The sequence below is a fragment of the Protopterus annectens genome, chromosome 3.part1 (assembly GCF_019279795.1).
Source record: "Protopterus annectens isolate FY-2018-M chromosome 3.part1, PAN1.0, whole genome shotgun sequence".
Classification (NCBI taxonomy): domain Eukaryota; kingdom Metazoa; phylum Chordata; order Ceratodontiformes; family Protopteridae; genus Protopterus; species Protopterus annectens.
The window spans coordinates 1806078735-1806102866 of record NC_056732.1 but is presented as its reverse complement, the minus strand read 5'-3'; the positions used below and the strand labels follow the sequence as shown (position 1 = coordinate 1806102866).

Below are 24132 nucleotides of genomic sequence, written 5' to 3'. Positions count from 1 at the left end.
GGGTAAGGTCTGGTAGGGGTGGAAAAATGGACTCCGACAGCAGACAGAGTGTTTCCCTCTTGTTCACACCTGGTAAGTGTTTCTTTTACCTTGGGTCCAAAAAGGGACGAGCCATCGAAAGGGGTGTTGATAAAGAATGACTTAAAGGGCTCCGCAAATGAACATAAGCGCATCCAGGAATGTCTCCTAAGAGCAATTCCTGAACCTGCTGCTTTACTCGCTCCATCAGCTGCATACGAAATCAGATGCATGGATGAGTTTACTACAGAATTAAGGGTAGAGAGGTGGGAAGATACTTTGTCTGAGACCCCCCGCAGCTACTGAACCCTGAAAAGTATCTCCTAGCTCTTTTAGGAGATCTTTTTGCAACCTAGTGAAATGCATGAGATAATTCAGTGACGTAAGAGCAAAGGTCACTGAAGTAAACATGCGCTTTCCATATCTGTCCATGATCCTGGAATCTTTATTCAGAGGATGGACCGACATCGAAGCTTTGGATAACTCCTTCTTGGTGGCCTTTTAGGGGCAGGTTCCACTGTATCTGAGATTCCCACACCTTTTGACAAATTACGTGCATAAGTTCGTTGAAAGGGGAAGGGTCACCCAAGTGGTAGAAAGCTGAGACCCAAAAGCCTTCAGGTAGACTGACTCATCATCAGTTGAGTTGATGGGCTGCCAGCCATCCCTCTGTTTAAGAATCTCTAAGATATCTGCAAAGGAGATATCTTCTGAGGGTGATTGTGGGGACCCTTCTGACTCATCTAAGTCAGTGTCTGAAGTGACGGATTCCTGAGGGGAGTCCAGATGCTTCCTCTTGCATAGCCTCTTCCTAGGAACCTCCTCAATGGGAGCTTCTGCTGAGGTCTCAGAAGAGCAGGGCTTGCCCAGTGGGGCATCCTGAGGTTCTGAGTCTCTACACTTCTGTGGAAACTGTGATGCCAAAGTAGACACCAGCGCTTTAGGGGAAAAAGCTACTGGTCCTGATGAAGGGGTTGTCTGTGGGAACAATACTCTCCTCATGGCATCAAAGGCCTCATGGCCCCGATGCAAAGGAACCCTTGGATATGAAGAAACAGTGGATTTCCTTGGCACCAAGATGGTGGGCACCGAGCCAGAGATAGGCAATGAATTCACCCATGCTGAAGCCCCGAGAGGCAAAGTCGGGCCCGTAAAATCTGTCGGGTCCATAAACTCTGTTCGACTATCCTCCCCAGAACTGACCGGTGAGTGTCAGCCCCTAGACTCCTCGGTCAGCACCGAAGTAGTCTGAGAAGTCAGAACTGAAAGTCCTGGAGCAGGTCTAGGCACCAACATCTCCACTATCATCAGTTCTGAGCATTCTGGCTCCAAAACCTCGAGTCAGATCAGAGGAGAAACAGATTTAGATGGAGGGGAGTTGGTAGGTTCCAGAGCCCGAAGGGTCAGCCCCGACAAAAGTTTGGCTAACACCGGTGTCTGCAGTAGCTTCTACACCACATGATCCATGTCCATGTCAGATAAGCTTCTTGAGGGCAGAGATGATGGGGCTGCAGAAGCTGTCAATTGCAGAATTGGAGACTTCAAAATGGGAGTAACCGGTTCCAGTACCAGGCACCTGCTCCTCATTGAGACAACCGTCGTCTCCGAGGTCAGTGCCGCTGAGGATGATGGCTTGTCTGATTTTGACTTTCTACATGAGAGAGATTTTTCCGGCACTGAGGATCCAGTAGTCAAAGATCTCTTTGAAGATTCTGAAGATTTTGATTGACCGGGTTGACCTTGATCTAGTGACTCTTGGAAGGAAGGCTTAATCAAACCCCTAACAATGAGCTTGTTCTTCCTTTCTTGTAAGACCCGGGAACTAAAGGACTGGCAGATGGAACATGTCTCCTGTAGATGTAATGCACCTAAACAATACACACAATCCATGTACCCATCAGTAATGGACATTTTCTGTCCACATTTAGGGCATTTCTTGAACTCTGAAGGCTTGGACTGTTTAGCCTTCCTGTCTTTGTCTTGAGACATCTTGAAGAAAAGCAACAACAGCAACAAAAACAACAATGTATTTCACACCCAAGCACAAGAAAAAAAGCTCTCTAATTGAAATGAGCTTAAACCAAAAGGGGTGGCCTTCTAACTTAAACAGGCTATCTAAAAAAAAGGGATATAAAAATTGTAACACACACTAACTATTTATCTAAACTATTTATATAAATGTTCACACACGGTTATATTTATATATATATATATATATATATATATATATATATATATATATATATATATATATATAAACACACTGCACACTAATTTAAAGCACTAGTTATAACTAACTATTTAGGGAAAAGGGAGATTAACAAGGCCTACAAATGGCCACAAAAAGGCAGAAGAAAATAAGCACTAGCAACAAATGTGAAGTGCATCAACAGGTTATCTAAGTCTATACTATCCTAAGAAATATACATATAGCTAAAAATAAGAAGTTCAAAGGTAAATATGAAAAAATAATTTAAATATTCACTGACCAGAGCTGGTGACTTGCCCGATCTGTTGCAGCGGCAAACGAGATCTGGGGTAAGCACCAGTGCATCATGGGATAGGGAGTAGGCCACGAGCTGGTTGAAGACATTGAGCTTTTGCATTTGGCTGAGTCGGAGCTGAGGATCGGCTCCGAACCCATCAGTAAGAATGAATGCGAGATAGGACAACTTCACATTGAAGTATTTAGGAGTATGCATTAAAATGATTTGGTATGGCTGCTAAGGATATGTAAGAAGAGACTAAACAAAAGATAATACAAAAACTGGGAAATTGGAAGCTCTGTTATATGTATATGGATAGTAAGATACAAGCAGTTAAAATGTTTTTAGTCCCTTTTGTCTTATACACATGCCAGGCATATTTTTACCAACCAGAGGAGAAGTTGTGGATAGAAATTTATAAGAGCTGAAGGATTTTATCTAGGAGGGGGTGACAGCAAGAGTCAAGTGGGATAAGCTGATTTTTCCAACAGAACAAGGCAGATTGGGATTACCCAATGTGAAGGGGTATTTCAGAGCTGCACAGTTAAGGCTCCTATATGTAGCACAAGTATAAACCTATAATTCAAAGTGGAAAGGGGTGATGATGAAATGAGGGGAAGCTCAAGAAACAGGTAGAGACTGGGATTTTGGATGGAGACCTTTAAGAGGAACAACAATGATCATACAGCAATTATATTCATAAAGTAGCAGAAAGTATTCTAAGAACTACGTCAACATGGGAATGAAGAAAGGAGATTCTGCTAATAGGGATGATTGCAATTAGGGATGCAGACAATAGACAAGAGAGGGCTAGAGTTTATGTGAGAAAACTGGCAGAGGAACCAAGGTATTCGGAACAAGTAACTGGAGGAGAAAAAGTAATGGAAGACACCAAGAATTTATTTGGACTGCAGGTTAGAGACTGCCTTCCCTATCAAGAATTGATATCAGAGTATATTCAAAAAGGAAGATATTGGGGGGGCCCTATACAAAAGACCAGCACTGGTAGAGGTTTAGTAGAATTTAGAAAAGAAGCTGCAGTTAAAAAGGAATAATTAGCAAAGCATATAAAATATTGCATGTTAACTATAAGAATCAATCAGAGGCGTTTAGAATGGATTCGAAAAAAAGACTGGATAAGCAATTGACAAAGAAACAATGGGGAGATATATGTATGTCTCCCAAATATGCAACAAAATCTTGAAGATTTAGGATAGTTGCTTCAAAATGTTTGCATAGCTATTTTTATGCTCCAAGTAGACTACAGAGAATTTTTCCTCAAGTAGACTGCAAATATGGAGATGTGATGGGGAACAAAGTGGTAATTGGGAACATATTTTGTGAGAGTGCAATGAGTTGGCAGACTTTAAAGAATCCCTGCAGACTACAGTGGTGAGCAAATTAGTTTAACTAGGGAAATGATTTTTCTAAGCTATGATACAGAATCAGAATTGCCTAGACATAGCAAGGCCTTGCTAAGTCTAATTATAGTGGCTTCCAAAAAAGCAATTACTTGAAAATGGAAATCAAAGTCTAAACCAACTGTACTAGAATGAGTGAATATAGTAACAGACAGAAAACAACTGGAATTGGTTTCTTCAGAAAAAGGGTAGGATCAAATTATATAGGAAACAAAAATGGGAATTGTGGGAACAATACATAAAGGAGAGGAATGAGGTTTAAAAGAAGGCAGGACTTGAATGAGTCATGTAATGTTTCACTGACAATGACTGGGTAGATTATAGGTGATGTATAATGTTTGCAACTAAAATTATGTCAATATGATTCGTGATGTAAAATGGTTGCAACTAAGTTTATGTCAATACGGTTTGTTTTCATTTATATAAACGTATAATTGCCTATGTCATAAATTTAATAAAGATGCTTATTGTGTAAAAAAAAAACAGTGCCAGTGGCCATAGCACAGAAGGAAGTATCAACTTAGTCATACATACACACTGTAAACAGTGAGTACTGACTTATACAATAGAAGTAACTAAATTACTTAAAGCACATTTTCCTCATGAGATGAAACTGCAGACAAAAAATTGTCATACTTTCATAATTAATCTAAATAAACTTTAATATATGAGCCTGACAATACAATTCAAACTTTTGAAAATCAAAGTGCAGATGCACAGCACTTTTCCCCAGACTTATCAACAAGCTTTTCATCTTTGTCAGAAGGAATAGGATTATAATTAGCAAAATTTTTAGCAGCAGTATGATTAACTAAAGCTATAGCTGCTGGGTCAGGTTTGTGAAGAGTATATAAAAACTTAAAAGACTGACAAACTTTATACATCCCATCTGTTTTTAGGGGCAGTTGCCTGACTATCAGGAAAATTACAGGCCGTGACATATACATCCTATAAGGCTGACATAAGTGGAGGAATGGATGAAGGCTCTGAAAATTCCTTCTATAACAGCTCATAGTATTTTCAGAGAGACTGAGAAACCTCAGTATTGTCCCACTGAAAACACTGGCACATTTTGGAAATAGTCTCAGAGAAAGGGAAATTCTCACAGGGAGAATCAGAAATTGAGCTCTCTACCAATTTGGAATCAGAAATCTGAGGAGAAACCTCTGTATCTGTTCCTTCATCTTCCTATCCATATTCAGAATTTTGAATCTCTTCAGAAAAAGAGGTATTCCTATATTTTATTAGAAACCACCTTATAAGAAGGATCAATAGCCTGAATTAAACCTTGAGCCAGACTTGGTTAGCTATTCCTTTCTAAGGAAATCTAAAGAAAACTAGAGGCATGTTTAGTTTTCTGTTTCTTATTAACAGGAAAGTTGGGGCCAACAGTGTTATTAATGGCAGCAGCAGCTTCCCCAGGAATGGGTGCAACATTCTGACTAAAACGGGAAACTTTCCCTCTTCCCTCTCCCAAGACTGACAAGACTGGCTCTTCCTTTGCCCCTGAGAGAACCTCATCAACTGCTAAGAACATGGCTACCCCCCCAATCCATAGTAGCTGCACTTGCTACACTAGGCAGATCTAGGGTAAAAGTTGAGTTGTCCTAAGGAAAAAGCTGTGGCTACAGCAGAATCATCCATCTGCAGCTAAGGCAAATTGCTATCCTGCTGTGGTGGCAAAGTATGTTTGCTTAAGTATTTTCTTTTTGTAAGTAAAAGAAGAATTGACAGTGGGACCAGTACTTTGTCCCATGGTCAAGACAAAAATGATGTCTCTCTCCTAGGAAAACAAGCAACAAAAGCCAGTAAATATTAAAGTCTTTGAAAAAAACACCTTTTCACAAAAAATACAGTAAAAAGCACTTTAAAACACTTTGCAGGCCCCAAAATATAAAAGAAACATTTTTCCGCAGAAAAATAAAATGCTTTTTCAATTATATTAAATAATGTTTAAACTGACAGGAAAAAGAATGGCTTCTTTTAAAAGTAGCGTTAAGTTTTTTGATGTCCATTAAAATATATACTTCTAGCTTAAAACTAACTTTCCTAAACAGGAAAGTACAGTAAAATAACAATTTCTATAAAGTGGAAGATTTTTTTCCCAAAGTAAACTTATCAGCCCACAAAGGAACAGCACAAACCAACCATTGATCTTCAAAAGTCTCATAGGAGTGTACTCTTCTGTGTCAGGAAAGTTCCGAAAGGCTTGATGTCTAAACCTGTCTTTTTAGTCAGCTAAGCTCATGCTGACTGATGGTTTGGGCATGTGAAAGGTATCTTAAAGCTTTGGAAGCTTTCTTGCTGTAATATCCTTAGTAGGATATAAACCATATACCTAAGGCTACTGCAGCAGTGATCAATATGATGAACATCCTTCAGCTTTAAGAGGTCTGTTTCCGGTTTGTAAAGCAGTATCCATCCATCCATCCATTTTTCTAAAGTGCTTGTCCTCATGAGGGTTTTGAAGACAGCCTAGGACAGTAGACTAGACTTCTCTATCCCTATTAACAGTCTCTCAACATTCTGTGTTATTGCTGGATATTCCCAATAAAAGTGAGAGAGAGAATCCATCCAAAGCATCCAGAGTTTTTCCTATGGCTTCCTTCAACTGCAGAAGCATACCTAGATATCTGCACCCTGTGCTGGTATCACAACCAGTGTCCCTACCTTTAGTGAAGAGCAAAAAAAAAAAAAAGTTGGCTTTTTTTTTTTTTTTAGCAGATAGCTGTATCTTACCCCTAACAAGCTCTTCCACTGAAAAGCAAAAAAAAAAAAAAAATAAAAAACAAACAAAAAAATGCCATTCCTTTTGGCATGCCAATCAGGTGAACAGAGGCATAACAAGTTCCCTCCCTCCTGCCTGAGACATTCAGGTCTTGTTTCTGTGCCCTGCCCCCAGCCATCCAACCATCCTTCCCCCACCACAGTTTATTTAAAAAACGCCTTTTAAACTGTAGCAAATTGCTTGCTACAAATATAGCAAACAGTTCATAGGTTCATAGGTAGGTACTAGGCTATCGGCCCTAGGGCCCATACAAGCCTAGCCAAAAAATGTACCCTGGCTTTCACCACCCAATAAAATTATTTTCCTGTGCCTCTGTCGAACAGAGCCACAGAAGTGACCCCCGGGGTGAATTTCCCATTACGCATCCAATCATCAAGATTTTTCTCGAAGAGTACTAATGAGGAGCTTTGTTTGATATAGATAGGTAGTTTATTCCAGAGTATGGGAAGTCTCTGGGACAGGAATCTATCCCTCCAGCATGTTCTGTTTATTGTGGTGACAAGGTTTAGGTCCCTAGAGCATGTAGCTCGGAGGGATTGGGATTTCTTTAAGTGGAGCATGTCCAACAGCTCTGGGTTTGACATAGCTTTGTATGTTAGGCAGAGATCGCCCCTGAGTAGGCGATATACGATGGAGTAAAGCTGTAGTTTTTTGAGACAATCTGCATAGGGCATCTGTTTGAGGCCAGTAATCCTCTTTGTGAGGTATTTCTGTGGTCTTTCCAGTTGTTGTAGATGTCTTGTGAGGTACATACCAAAAGGGGCATTGTACTCTATAATGGGTCTAATGAGTGATGAGTAGAGGGGAACAATGACATTTTTTTTTCTGGATGATAATCCTTTTGTGATGAGAAGAGCCACGTAGAAGGATTTCCTGACCACTGTGGCAATGTGATTATCAAAGGAGAGACTACTGTCCACCTGTGTCCCAAGGTCTCATCACATTTTCAGCATTAAGTAGACTACCAGCTATGTGGTAGTTCATGGGTATAGAGTTTTTACCAAAGGGGATGACAATACACTTTTTGGCATTGAGCTTCAGGCCATGGCTTTGACACCAGGTATCTGTCTCAGTGAGGCCCTTTTGTAGTTTGTCCACATCGTTAGGAGTTTCGATTTTGGCTCCTAGTTTGCAATCATCTGCAAACTTTGTTAGCCAAAGACCATCTGTGTTGACCTGCACTTCAGTGAAGTAGATACCAAACAGGAGAGGACCCAGGACTGAACCCTGTGGTACTCCACTTGTCACTGGTCTGATGTCGGCTTTGGAATTCGCTACTTTCACAGTGTGGGTTCTGTCCATGAGCCAGTTGGCAACCCATCTTGTGACATAGGGATTTATACCTAGTTTAGTGAGCTTATCTATAATTCCAGAGTGGAGGATGGTGTCGAAAGCCTTGGCGAGATCTGGATAAGCTGTGTGAACCATTTTACCCTCATCTATGGCTTTGGTGACTGCTTCAAAGAAGTCAATCAGGTTTAGGAGACATGATCTGCCTTTTACAAATCTAAACTGGGTAAGGTCCAGAGTTTGGAGATTACCAATGTATTTGTTTATGAGTTCCACAATGCTATGTTCCATGGCCTTGCAGACCAGGGTCATCAGGCTAATGGGGCAGTAGTTCATGGGGCAGTCATGGCTCCCCCTTTTGTGGAGTGGGATAACCGTCATGGTGCGCCATTCAGTGGGTACAAAGCCTGAGGTGAGGCTATGACTGAACATGGTACTTAGGTAGGGTGCCAGTTCATTCTGTAGTTCATGTAGAACACAGCCTGGGATATTGTCAGGTCTCATGGATGCTGTGTTCTTGGCTTTGGAGAGTGTGTTTTTTACCTGTGCAGCCGTGATTATAGGAACTTTGCATTCTTCCGGTATAGAGATGGGCCCTCTAGAGGGTGAGAGGGGGGTAAAGTCAGCACTGAACCTATCTGCTAGGATGTTGGCAATATCAGTTGGTTCTGTATATTTAGTGCCATTGTGCTGTAACTCAGACCAGATCTGAGTGTTCCCATTTAGATTCTTGACATAGCTATAGAATGCTTTGTAGTTGTCTTTAGAGTCAGTGGCAATTTTGTTTTCGTAACTAGCTTTGGAGGATTTTATGAGGGATCTCAGCTTCTTACTGAGGTTGACCAGGGAGTTCCTCCAGTCATGGGATTTTACTCTTTTTTGCAACAGTTTCTTTCTTCTGTTGTAGAGTTTGTTTATGGCAGAGGACCACCAGATTGGCTTCCTTTTTTGGAGGATAACATCTTGGTTCTATTAGGGATAGCATGATCCATGCACTCGTGTAAGTGCTTATAAAGTGCATTTGTGTAGGATTCGGCAGTCATACCTCTATTGTCCGTCTGCATGGGTGTCATGAAGTTTGCCACTTCTGTCTTAAGAAGTGTGAAGTTGGTTTTGGAGAGGTTTTTTATGATGGTTTCCCTAATTGGGGGTGGGGTGTGGATGTCTAGGCTGATTAGCTTGTAGTCAGATCTGACCAATGAGGAATTGACCTCTGGTGTGGAACACTGGTTTCCCATGTTGGTAATGACCAGGTCTAGGATATTGCTGCCCCTGGTGGGGGTGTGAATAAGTTGATCCAAGGTGTTGGAATTTATGAATTCTAGAAAAAGTTGAGCAAAAGAGTTGGTACATGAGTAGTTTTCCCAGTTAATGGTGGGGTAGTTGAAATCGCCCATTATTAGGGTGTTGGGTTGTACCCTAATACTTTCCAGTGTATCAAGAAATGAGGAGTGTGAATCCTGGGACATGGTGGGGGGTCTGTAGCAAGCAACAATTTGGATTGCGATCTTGCCCCAAGTTATTTGCACTTGGATAATCTCAGATGCATTATGCTGTGCAACTAGCCTGGAGGTGTGGATATCCTTAATGAATATGGACACGCCTCTACCTTTAGTGCTTAGTTCTGGTTTAGGTGGCCAAAAGGTGTGGTATGAATTGTAGCCTGGTAATGCAGGGGTGCTCTCTGGAGCTTTGAACCAGGTCTCTGTCACTGCACAGATGTCAATGTTCTCCATTTTATGGAGTGCCTCGAGTGAGTGCATTTTGAGGTTTAGACTTCTAGCATTGAGTAGCATTACCCTCAGATTTTTCTTGCTTGTACCTGTTACAGTGGTGAATTTGTCATTTGAACCTTGCCTAAAAAAGGCACTATAGGGGTGGCAAGAGCCTTAGCCAGTATCCGGAATCCTAAGGGCGACATGTGCAGACCATATCTGGCAAAGCATCCTGGTCTGTCGATCAAGTCATCCCAGGCAGACAAATACTGGATCCCCTTAGAATGACACCAGAAGCTTAGCCAATTGTTGAAGTCAATCATTTTGTCCTTGTACTGTGGTATCATTCTGGGTGATGGCAGGATGCTACTCAGGGTTAGGGTCATACCTGCCTGGGATACAAGATCTGAGAGCTCCTTCATGTCTCTTTTCATGTAGTCCAGGGAGGTACGTCTCAGGTCATTCACACCAGCCTGGACAATGACAGTGTCATATTTGTACTTATTGTGGAGTGACATGAGTGCATGTGTTATGTGGTGGATCCTGGCACCTGACAGAGATGACAGTAACTTTCTCCTTGTTTAGCCAGGTGAGTGGTACATCAGTGTGCCTGACTATAGAGTCACCTATGACTAGAGTGTTGGGTACGTTGCTATGCCTTATGGGCTGTGGTTGAGTGGCACACTGAGTTTGTGGGCTATGTGTCATTTGGGTTGTGTTGGGGGGTGGAGTTTGCTTGCGTTTATGCTTTGGATGTCCCTGATGCATGGGCAGGTTTTTATTGAGAGCCTCCGTGAATGTAGGTTTGTGTTTTGTGTTTCTATGTGTGTGTTTTGGTGGTGTAGGTTTTGAGGGACTATGTGATGAGTGTGGTGTGGTGCAAGTGTTTACCTTCTCCTCTTGACTGTCTAGTCCAATCTTGGGTGAAGAGAGCTTTGCTTCCAGTTTAGCTATATAAGTGCATCTCTCACAGGTTGTAGTGTTGGGTGGTAGGAGGAGAGGGTTGCCTGTGTACATGAGGCAATTGCTGCATTGCCCCAAGATGCCCAGATTCATCAGGTAGACAGGGGAAATCACTGGCAGCTGACCCTTAGACATGCCTGGATAAGTGCTTATTTATTAAGTACTAAAAACTGCTTTCCACTAGACAAGTGAGCAAAGTTGAGTGCTGTAGTAATTTGCAGTTTATGTAGTGCTTACAATGAGGTCTGAACAAGTGCTGAGTTGAAAGAAACAGATTTGAGTGCTGAAACTAGAAAAGTGGCTAATTATAAGAAACAAAACTAAGCTAGAAGGCTTCCCTTCAACACAGAAGGGCTTGGGGGCTCGGAAGCATACAAACAGTCTAGACCACTTAACAGGAAAGGCAGGAGACAAGCTTAAATTTTTTTTTTTTTACTAACGTTACTAAAGTTTATACCCTAGCATTAAGGCACTCGTGTATTAGAAAAAAAAATGAAAAATATCTTCATTTAAACTGCAGCAAACTGCTTGCTACAACTGTAACAAATAGTTGCTATAGTTTATATCCTGCCTGCATGGTTACTATGGCAGTTATGTTTTAGTTAAAAAAAAAAACCGCCTTCCTTTAAACTATGGCAAACTGCTTAGTAGAAATGTAATGAACAGTTGCTACATTTTAGACCACATGTAGTGATGTAGTACTCTGGTTTGACTGCATTTAAAATCCAGTATTGCACCAAAGAGTAGTCGGGATGATCAATGACCGATTGCATCCACCCAGTGTTCTGCACCCAGGGCCATTGCCCCTCTCACCCTGTCCTAGCTATGCTTTCATTCCACTGGGTTATGTTTGGTGCACCTCCCTTGGAAGGCACCCATGGAGCATAAGAAGTACCTAACTGGTTCCTCTAAATTCCAAGAAGCAGTGTTTATACTTTGAAAGTCTCTTGGATTGTGGAGCTCATCACTCTGTCATTGAACAGTGAACCTATCTACCCTTTGAGAAAACCTAATTTCTGTTACTGGTATCCATGAGTTCTTTCTCTCAATCACTGCTCCAAACTTTTCCTTAAAAATATTTCTAACATCAAGGATGTGAAGTTTCCCAAGTATATTAAAACTTTTACGTGGTTTGTGCAATATAGCTATTAACACAGCTACAGGAATGATGAATGTGAGATTCACTGATGAATTCAACATATTGCTTCACATATGTCAAATGGAACTTTAAGAAAATGTCATACATTGCATTGTTTAACTGTCACGGGAGTTGGTTATGGACATCAGGAGACAAAGTAGAAAGGTTCCCCTCCATTTTATATCAGTAATCCCCTACTCACTGAAGGAGTCTCCATTATATGGAAACTAGGATATAGTATGCCACCGGAAGTTATAAATGTGATTCTTCCATAACACTGTTCCCATGGCACATCCCTGTTTTAAAACAAGAACAAGTTCTGAAATATGCAGGGCTCAAGATAGGTTTGGGTATCCAGATGTCAGAGTCACAAGAAGGGCAAAGCAAAGAGAATGACTGCCCCTGGTGCCAACTAGTAGATGTGCCAAACAATCCCGCAGATTGCAAACTATCATATTGTTCTCTTCATTGTAAAACACACACAAAACTATTTGGTAACTTAGTCATCAGTGTGTGTGTGTGTGTGTGCGCGCGCGCGCGGGTGTGTGTGTGTTACTATATATGTGTATGAAGATGTCTGTGTTTCTGAATGCGTAGACATTAAATACTTACATAGCTTATATTTCAGATTTAAAATACTTCCTCCAACAATTACATATGCTATAGTAAGTTTGAAACATTAAGCAGAGGAACTATTTTACATTAAAAGTATTTTAAAAGTATATAGCAATAAAAACACAAAACAAAAGCAAACAAAAAAACAAAGATATAACAACTTAACATATAGCTTATTCTCTAGGCACAATAATGACCTCCAAGATGTGTACTACTGGGGGAATAACACCCCTGACTGGGAAATATTTCCCTAAAAACACATACCCTGTTGGGCATTACTGCTTGCTTTAAACATATTATGTCCTGTTCTGAAACTTCACAGCCACAGAATATCTTGCATTCTCAGTGGAAAATTTCACATCATCTTCAAAGTTTTGGTTTTTGAAATTGTAAAACACTAAAGATTATCCTACCTCCTTTGTGAGAAATTCCACATTGGCTTCATATTTCTGATTCTTCGTATTGCAGGACACTTCCACGACTGATGCAGTGCAGGCTCTCATAGAACATGAGGGCAGCAAGTCCTCCTCATCTAACAAAGCATTCAGTAAGGAGCTTTTACCTGCCCCAGTGTCTCCAACAACTGCAATGTGTGTCTTCAGAGAGTCTGAGTTGGAGTCTGTCTGCTTTAACAATTTATTACTCTTAGCACTAATGAGGTAGAAAAAATTACAGAATTAGTCCTTCTTCTGCACAGCTGGTTATCTTGTGTCAAATGACTTCCGTATTCTTAAAAAACATCTAAAATATTTGGACATTTTATTACTGATTCTATTCATAATTATGTAAAATTGATAATAGCATCAGCATATTCCTTTTTTCACATATACTAGCTCAATGCAAAGTCTCACTGCACAGAAACCAAACAACTCTTTGCTAATATATTCACACAACTTTCTCTACTAACAGAGAAGACTTCTAGGATGGGGAAGGTAGGTACTAAGCACAGACATGTTGTTGTATAAAATGAGAAAATATGAATCATAAATAATATGTTCATAGGGCTCCAACAAATGAAATGCAACTCTGAAGAAGTCACCTAACTAAAGAATGTTCTCAGATCACTCCAGTAAATGAGGGATTTGTGCTTAGTGGATTTATCTAGGTAACTAATAAATAAATGATGTAGTAGGGAAAAAGATTATTTAAACTCAATATTTAATGAATAAGAATTCCAAATTTATACTTAAGTTCATTCAGTTATATTTATCATTTAACAGAAGGACACTGTAACCAGTAAAAAGCAGTAACCATTTGAACCAAAGACTGTATAGCTGAAAAAATGGACTTACATATATTAAGTCTGAGATGGCCATTTCTTGGGATGTTTCATTTTCTACAATGTATGGCAGTCTCAGAGTTAACGTTTTCGTTTGAGAAGGGGGAGATGCAGGGGGATCTTGCACCCTCCCTGCAAAAAATAAGTTTAAATGAGAATGATGTTTGAGATTCACTCTTCTGCAGTTTTTTTTTAATTTCAGTGTGCCAACACTTGGCATTTTAAGAGCTGACTTTCCAATAGGGAATTGTAAAATCATAAGACTGCAAATAAAATGTCAGCCCACTCATCAATGTAACCTGGGATTATCTAACATTTCTAACAAGGGAATTAAGCAGAAACAGGCTATCTGTCCTAGGTAAGGGGAGGATAAAGGTCTGGAAGATAGCACTAGCAGGTTCAAAGTGTACAACAAGATACAAAAATGCATTCATCTCCTTTATCGACAGAATAGCACATATGCAATTAGATTTTTGCATGATCATGCTCATTGAAGGCTAGACTGCAAAAAAACAAACAAAAAAAAAAAAACAGCAGCATAAAGCCTCTGCAGCGAGAAATTATGCCATTGGACATACAGGCCAATAGAAAAAACAAAGAGATCACTGGGGATACTGAAGGAGTTGGATGTCAGTGAAGCTGGAAAAACATTTGTTTTCATTCACAAACTACATACTAAAACAAATATGCCTTTTTTCCTCATTAACGGGGGTAATGCATTTTACACAGCCTCCAGTTTTATTCCATGCAAAGCAGGAAATATCAAGCCAATTAACTTGCAGAAAATAATCAGTGTTTATACTGTAATACTCTATCCCAGACAAAACTAAGATGCATATTCTCTGTTACAATGTAGGTTCCTTTCTTGATCCTACTGATTACAAATATTTAATGCAGTTTTAGTACATTGCAAGTGCACAGTCTTGTTTCAGTTCTCAAAACATCAAGCATAATCTCTGATTTTCTAAAACAGCATACAAAGCAGCTTCCCATTTTGCTTCATATGCCAGTGTGAAAAACATTTTGCCGAGTATTTTCATTAGTCTCCATTATAAGTGAAATGCAGTACTAGAATTACCATGTGAATCCAAATCACTTGCATAATATAAGCACAAAATACAGTCAATAATGTGAAATAAATCTGTTCCCCTTATGATTCCAATATTGTTTGCTATATTTTTTTCTAATGAGTACTGGATTTGCTTGTTAGAATATCCAGAATTTGTTAATAACTGGCTTCCTACTATAATTAATTCTACAAGACACAAACTACTGCATCCATCTACAAATATGTTCTATCTTAAAGCCTACTCTGACTTCCTTAACTTTCTTTTTCTCCATATGAAAACTTCACTACCAACTGTTCACCTTAGATCATATGACACTCACTTCTTCACTTTGTTCCATTTTTTCCATAAAACTTGCTTGCATTAAAAATGAATTGCCCACCATCTTCATCTTCTCTATATAGTTACTTTATGTTACCTCTTCTGTACTGCCCACATACTCTTCTAATTGCAGTACACTGTCTCTACTCTTTCTTTTGGTTAAGTTCCTTAATACTTCCTGTCATAAGCAAACCGACTGAGACATAAATGCATTTCATGGCAATGCATTTATTACTCAGGATAGTACTGACAACTACTGAGATTACACAAAAGCAAATCCAATACGGCAGACTACAAAGGCTAACTTAAGTACAAGATATCCCTTGACCCTGTTTTGATGAATCTTTTGCATCTGCAAAACAAACAACATCAGAACTACTAGATTAAAATATATAAATTGTGTTTCCAACATAAATAGGACATGTTGGAGAGAGAGATATGTTTCTCACAGAATTCCCATCTCTGGAACAAGCTCTCTATCCATATGAAGCAGAGTTCCTCTCTATTCCTATATAAGCCAGTGGATAGGTAATTGGAAATTCACCACTGGTCTGGTTCCTATGCCTCTGATGGTCTGAGGCAGTCAGTAAATCACCCTGTATAAATAAAATACAAATCATTTTTGTGGGTCATATTTGGGTTGCCTGTCTAGGCTTTTAATAGCCTAGTGGTCATTATCCTAGTACACACCCATGAACTTATAAAACAAAGCACCAGCCAGCTTACATTATACCTTCTAGAATATTCTTTCTAATTATAATTCATATTCTTAATCTGACAGGAGAATAAGACAAACATCATCTAGTGTCTGCTCAGGTAGTTACATTTTGGAATTCACTCTTCTCTGAGTAATTTCTTCATGAGCTCCCATGTACAGTCATTTTCCCTTTATACACAATGCTGTATTCATTACAGAACTTGTAATAAAACAGACAATACAATGACAGACTGTTGATTTTTTTAATTTCTTCTCATAGGCATACCTCTCAACTATCCAGATTTGTGTAGGATGTCAAGATTTCTGCTTCATATTTTTGGTCTGTTTCTCATAAAATTGTGGTTTTCTAGCAAACCATTAGCAAATCATTGAGGACTGAAGTCAGAAAATAATATCAGTTTCACACTTCAAATCCCTCAGAAAAGTCATGCTAATGCAAAACCTGTTATTCTATAAACTTTCTAAGTTCGTAAGAGCAGTATTTAAAACTTGTCCTTATTTTTGGGCCTTTCTTCCCCCATTATTTATGACCTAGTCAAGATTTTTTTTGCTCTAAGAAGCTGAGAGGTATTCTCATAAGCAAGCAATGTTCTATAATATTTCTTTATTTATAACAATGCAGAGTTGTATCTCATATCTACACTTGTAGCACACAACTGCACAGAACACATTTTTTTCTGGCCCTGCTTACTCAGAAACAATTCTCACAGAACCCAAATATATTTTCTCACCTAGATTGTTTAGGAATAATTTTGAAGTACGTCAGTCCATTTTGTTCTGACACTTATATTTTAGTAGTTTAATAAATAGTTACCCCTTTACTTCACTACTTATCAATGAATTTAACTTTTATCTGCTCAAGAAAGTGGGTATAAGAGATATAAGAGATCTGAGACAGAGCTATATCAGATGACAATTTGATTATTTTATCCTCAGAGTTGTACTGAGAAATAGCTGTCTTGGTTAAACATGAACAGTAGGAAAATGAACACTAAATTAGAAACACACCTACTGCCTTCAGCGATTGAATGGTAGCACTCACTCAATGCATTTATATGCAAACACAAACCGTAATTATCATTAGTTTGTTAAAACATATTTTGCACTCTTTACCATTAATGGCCTGCATATGAAACATAGCAAAATCTGAATTATAAATGATACAGTTAAGAGACTCTTTAAAAACAATCTTTCTCCCCAGTCTGGAAACAGATTGCTCATTTATGCCATGGCAAACTACCAACTCCTTTGGCATGTGAAAAATTTACGACTTTTTGAAATATACCCAAATGATCTCTAAATCTCATTTTACTACCTGGAATGATTGTGCATTATTTATATCTCACACCTTCTCCCTTTTCTCACTCTCATTTACTTTTGCTAACTGTAGACATATTTATTTGTTTAACCTCCTATTAACAAGTTTACATTTTCTGCGTTTTTGTCCTTACATGCATTACAATCATGTATTTTGCACTCTAACTGACATATCATTTCATTTTTCAAATTCCGTGAACAGTGATCATTACATAATTTACACACTTGAAGTCTGATTCATGATATCTTGAATTTCTTTGAATAACCTTTGCTGCTTGTTTCCTCGTGTAGCAATATAACCCATTTTGACTAACACTTCACAATGAACACGTCACTCCTATCTTCCAAGTTGATGCTTGAACTGTGTCAGCTGTAATGCTGTACTGCAAACCCTGATGCACATATCATGAAATCATATATACATACTCTGCATATTGTGCAAATCATATGCACATAATGTGCATATTGTCAAAACTGTCTGGTAAATATAAATATACTATACTGAGTATTAAAATAATTGTTTCCTAGTGATAGAATCCTAACTAAAGTACAGTTGTATAAGTACATTTACCATCAGAGTAAATGTTCAAATAATCACTGCTGCAGTAGCCTATGGTATATGGGTAATTCACTGACAAGGAAATAAGAGCCAGCCAGCTTCCAAAACTTCAGGGCACATTTTGCATGCCAAAGCCATTAGTCACCTCAAGCTGAGCTGGCTAAAAGTGAGTGAGGTTTGGGAGCCAAGCCCTTCAGAGCTTTCACGTAGCAGGTAGGGCAAGGCTAAAGCCCTGAGATACAGAATGTTAGGAAAATAATAATAATACATTTCTCTGCCCATAAATATACAAAAAAATAAGGGGGTGAAGGCATGGTGCAGCTACTGTAGCAGTGATTGTTCAAACATCTACTATGAAGGTAAGTTTACTTACACAACTGTGCCAGCTTCTTCATTTACAGTAGCCTAAGCAATAAGGAAAGATTAACATTGCCTAGATAGACTGGAAAGAGGAAGATTGAGGGTCCAGGAGCCCCTGGAGAATGGTCCTATCAAAGCCTATCCTAGACCTCAAGAAGGAATCTATTTCATAGTGCTTTGTAAAGATATTTGTAAAGGACCAAGTTGCTGCTTTTAGAATACTTCTACAATCCAGCCCTTTCCAAAAAGCCACAGAAGAAGCCAAGGGTCTGGCAGAATGAGTCTTAACCCTGCCTAGAATAGTTTTTCTGTGGTGTGAGTAACAAAAGGAACAACATGAGACAACTATTTGGACATAGTCTATTTCCTTTCTCCTTACCTTCACTATTAATGAACAACTGATCAGAAGTTCTGAAAGATTTTGTTCTGTCTAGATAGAACCTGAGTTGTCTGTGGACATCCAGTGTATTAAGTAACCTTTCTATCTCATTTATAGGCTCTGCAAAGAAAACAGGAAGAAGGATAGCTTGGCTTAGAGTAAACTCGGATGCCACTTTACTCATAAAAGAAGGATTTGTTTCAAACAAACCCGGTCTTTGAAAAATTATATAAAGTTGACCCACCATAACAGCCAGCAACTCAGGCACTCCCCTTGCAGAGGTTAGAACAATTGATAAGACTGCTTTCCATGTAAAGAGTCTCAACTAAGCCTGAAAAGCTGATTCAAGTGGAGCAAGAGTTTGTTTTCTAACACAAAGTTAAGATTCGAAGGAGGAGTCACCTGTTTGCATTTAGGCATCTTATGCAACACTCCTTTCAAAAACATTCTCACATGCAACTGCATTGATAGAGGGGGAATCTGTGGACAAACATACTGAAATGGTGGACAAATGAACCTTGACTGAATAAGACAGGCTATAGGATAGTAATTCACAGAAACAATGTGAAACCAGATAAACACAAGCCCCAGATGGGTACTAGTTCTTTTGCTGGTGCCAACTAGAAAACATTTTTCGTTTGCTAATATATGATTTTCTAGTAGCATGCTTTCTCGCTGCCCTTAATACCTGCTGCACGTTTACAAAAATTGGCAGCTAAAAGGTTTTAATATCCTGTCATCCAGGTATCCAGTTGCAGTCATTTGTAATGTATTAAACATCCCTGGTCTTGTGTCAGCAAATCCGGTCTGTGAGGAAGCCTGCGGTAATTGCCTTGGGCCATTTTCAGAAGAACTGCTGTTACCTGGGCCAGAAGGGAGTCACCTCGATGATTTTTTGTGAGGCCTTGTGAATCTTCAGAAGTACCCTGGATATTAGGAAAAGGGTGGAAAAGCATACAAAAACATTCCTGTCCAAGTAAAAGAAAAGGCATCTGTCTTCCAGGCTTTCCTGCATGGAGTCCTGGAGCAGACTTTTGTCAATTGATTATTTAGAGAGGAGATAAAAGGATCTATTTGAGGTGTTTACCACATAGGGATCAAATCTTGGCAGACCCTTTGATTCAGTGTCCATTTGTTAGGGGCTGTCCTAATCCTGCTTAGGTTGTCTGCCACACAGTTTTGCTCTGATGGAATGTAAGATGCCTGCAGAGTGAGATTGTGCTGAAAAACTATATCCTAGGCTATCATGTCTATTCTGCATAGAGGGTAAGGTGTGGTTCCCACTTGCTTGTTCATGTACCGCATCACTGTAGTATTGTCTGTAAAAAACTTGTAGAGGTCACAGGACCACAGATGATTTATAGAGTTGAGAGCATTTATGAGAGCTAACATCTGTTTTATATTGATCTGATATGGCCTGTCTTTTTTTGTTCCAAAGACTAAACAATATTATCTCCAAGGACACTTCTTCACTAGCAAAGTCAGAGATGTCTGTAGTGACCGACTATGCTGGAGCAGGAGGGGAGAATGGGAGACCTGGAATTTCTCCACAACATGCAAAAGAGTATATGTAATAGACTGTTCAAATATAAGGTTGATTACCAACAATATACCTTTGACATATTAACTATTACAGAAACTTAACTAAAACCTTGTATCCCTAACTGTGGGCTAGATATAGTTACCTACCATGTCTTCAGATATGACCTCACCAATGAAACAGCTGGGGGAGTCTTGGTAATGATTAAGAACTCTATAACCATGCCTTTACACCCAGTCAACCTCAGAATATTTCAAGCACACAATCCACAATAAGAACTACTGTATCAAATAATAAATACCCAAACCATGGCTGCCTGTACCCACACCCCAGATCAGCACAGACAGCACTGCTTCTTACCTTACACTGGTCACAGAATAAGCACACTCCTGAACTTATTCTCCTCGGTTATTTGAACATACATTGGTAAACATAAACAGAATCACATCCTGATTATAACACTGGGGTTCTTTTTACTTGCAGCTAATCAATTCTCCAACAAGAATTGATCCTAAAAGACATACTCAGCATATTCTTGACTGGATCTTTACAAAATGCCTGTGTAATTTCACTAGTAGTGGAACATTATTAAATGACCTTAGCAACCATAACCCTATATATGCATTTTGGTGGAACAAATCTCTTCCACTCAAAGTCAGAAACTAAAAGAAATTATCTTTACAACTTTGTTTACGAGAAGTAGCATTTATCAACTGAGACATTTGCAGCTGCACTGATTCTATAGACCTTGCCAGTGACTTTTTAAACCAAACCCTTTTAGCCAGCCTTGACAAATATGCCCCCAGCTAGAACAGTCAGACTAAAAAAACAAATCACTCCAGCGGCTTCATAAATCAGTTAAGAACACATGAAAAATGAACATTCCATCTGTAGGTCCTACAAACTGACATTTGACTTACAATCACTAATCAAATATAAGGAAGGTATGAATACATGCTAACAACAAATACAGTTAGATAAGCAAATTACTGTATCACACTGCAAAAAGAAACAAAAATTGAAGGTACGTACTCAGCACAAGTATGCATCTGTGTTGTCCATTTTAATTCTTCCTCAATGTATGGGTTACACATCTGACCAAGGATCCAACTTGGACACATACCTCAGACTTGTGGATCCAACTCTTGAGCTCCTCCCTCTATCCCTAATGCCCCAGTCAGCCTACAATACATCAGATTGAGTTTGCTACTTTGCAAATGAGAGTAAGCTAGGGCTCAAACCTGGAGAAAAATGTTCCAAAGTATATAAGATCATTCCAGAAGATGAAAGGAAGGGGGAAGGAAGTTGGGGAGTTGAGGAAGAATTAAAATGGATAACACAAATGCATAGTTATGGTGAGTACATAACTCCAATATCTGATGTTGTCCTTTTCATTCTTCATCAACATATGGGATAGAGTCCCCAACTATGACAGTCTTGAGGTGGCCCTCATAGAAGGATATTCCAGAGAACTGTCAAACCAAAAGCAGCCCTGCTTATAAGTCAAATCTAGTTTGTAATGAGCAATAATGGCATGGGTATTAGACCAGGCAGCTGCTGCACAAATATCATCAATGGACGTTTTATACCAGAAGCAGAAGAAGTGGCCATGGATCTAGTTGAATGTGCCTTAGGAGGCTTTGATAGGGAGAGGCCTAGCTTATTATTTACAAAAGAAATGCAATCAGCAATCCATTTTGCCATGGTAACTTTAGAAACTGGTGATCCCATTCTGTTTGGTGAAAAAGAAACAAACAACAGATCTGTTCTCCTGAATTCCTTTGCCCGGTATAGATAAAACAATAGTTATCTATGAACATCTAAAAGATGTAGCATGTACTCTTCCTTATTTGAAAAATTAAGGAAGAAAACAGGGAAATTAATTGTTTGATTGATAATCGATTTAGAGGCTACTTTTTGTAAGAAGAATGGGTTGGTTCATAAGGTAACCATGTCTTTGTGATAAACAGTGTAAGTTTGGAAATTCTCCTCACAGATGTAATTGCTACTAGAAATGCTGTTTTCCAAGACAAAAATTTTAAATCATTTTGGCTGAAGGTTCAAAAGGTTGTTGTGCCAACCCCTGAAGTACAACTGCCAATCTCAAGAAGGTGAAGGATCTTTCACTGGGGGCCTAAGTAAGAAGGTGCATTTTAGAAAAGTCTTGCACAAACTGTAAGAAGCTAAAGAAGAATATTTTTCTCCTGAACAAAAATTCAGTATGGCTGCTAATTATACTTTGATAGTGGAGAAACTAGCACCTTCCTGAGAAATAGAGGCTAAGAATTCTAGAAGTGAAGAAATAGGAGAAATAAAATGGTTAATTTCCTTCTTAAGAGCCCAAATTCAAAATATTTTCTATTTACTTTTCTAGATCTTCCTTGTAGAAGCTTTGTGGGAAGATAAAAGTACATGTCAAATTGGGGAGGAAAGCCTGGGCTGTCTAGCTATTAATGGAATTGGAGAAACCATGCAGTTAGTTTTAGGCCTATAATACTGGAATGCTTCATCTCCTAGGGATGTCAGAGAAGGTCTGGACTGATGTCCAGTATCCATGGAGGATAACAAAGATGAGAGCAAAGGAAGCGGAACCATACTTGACTAGGTCAGAAGGGGGTCAATGAGGATAACTGCACTCTTCAACTGATGTGCTTTCTGTAAGAATTTTGGAATCAGAGGTAATGGGGGATAGGCGTAAAGAAGACCAGAGGGCCCAACATGGACTACAGCATCTCTTAATGACTCCCCTGAGGTGGGGAATAGAGCAAAATACTTGCTGCACTTGTTGTCATGGGGATATGTAAAGAGATTGGCGCAAGGTTGACCCCAATGACAGAAAATCTTCTCTGCCACTGATTAATTGATCGACCACTCGTGAGGTAACAAAATGTACCTGCTGAGTCTGTCTGCTAGTATGGTGGATTTCCCTTGAATATGTGTTACCACAAGAAAGTAGTTGGAGGAGATCACCCAGTGCCTCACTCTCAATGCCTCTTATCAAAGTGGCTAAGATCTGGTTCCCACTGTTTGTTGTAGCAGACCACAGACATGTTGTTGGTTTGTACAGCAATAGTTCTTAGACAAAGAGCATCTTAAAAGGTCTGCAGTGCTAAAAGAACCACTCTCATCTCTGGAACACTGATGCACGATTTGGTCTCTTTTGGGGACCAGGTACCTTGGACCATCCACTCCCAAGAAATGCCCCCCACCTCAACTGGTATGCAGCTGTGATCACCATGGTCACTGTAGGAGGCAGAAGAAATGGACAGCCTAAGTAAATCTCATCTGACAGGATTCACCAACAAAGATGATTTTTGCATACTCAAGTGAGCTTGACTGAGAAATACAGAAGATGTTGAAGAATAGACCACTGAACAGCAAGAGTCTAATGGAGAACACTCATGTAGTAATGTGCCATAGGAACTAAGGGTTTGTCTGCTGCCATTGAACCTGCAGCCTGCAGAACAAGTCTGGCTAGAGGAGCAGGATGAACAAGAATTTGCTGTACCTGGAACTTTTTTGTATCCACATGATGTGTAGGAAGGGCAGCAATTGGACTTACTGTGTTCAACTGGGCACTAGTGAACTCCAAAATCTGTACATGTAGTTTTGATTTGGAGATGTTGATTGAAATGCCTAGTTTTTAACAAAGTTAGAACACATAGCCCCCTGGACTGTTCTAAGAGATACCTGGTTGAAATGGTGAGGAGCCAGTCATCTAAATATGAAAACACTCAGAATCCCAACAGTCACGGGTGAGCTGCTACCACTGCCATACACTTGATAAACACCCTGGCAGCTGCAGTGAAACCAAAGGACAGGGCTCTGAATGGATAGTGACTGGCTCACAACTGAAAACGTTGATATCTTCAGGATCATCTGTTCATCATGATGTGATAATGATTGAATACATCCAATCATCCTTGCACAAGGAGGGCAGGATGGAATGAACCATGACCATTCTGAACTTTGACTTCTTCACAAATTGGTTCAGGTTGTTAAGATCCAAAATTGATTTCAGGCCCCCATCATCTTTGGCACTAAAAAGAACCTTGAGTAAGTTCCAAATCCTCTTTGGTCTGGTGGGACCTCCTGAATTACTCTTTTGTCCAGCAGCTTTTAAATCTCTTGAGCTACAGCTTCTCTCTGAATTGGTGG

At 39.4% G+C, this 24132-nt stretch overlaps 1 protein-coding gene across 1 annotated transcript in view; it reads right to left on the bottom strand.

The window, feature by feature from the left end:
- Positions 1–12838: 12838 nt before the first annotated feature.
- Positions 12839–24132, bottom strand: part of LOC122797874 — a 250769-nt gene continuing 239475 nt past the window's right edge. The window contains exon 3 of the mRNA XM_044066396.1: positions 12839–13085. Within this exon, the coding sequence (XP_043922331.1) occupies positions 12839–13085 (247 nt within the window). The remainder of the gene's footprint in view (positions 13086–24132) is intronic.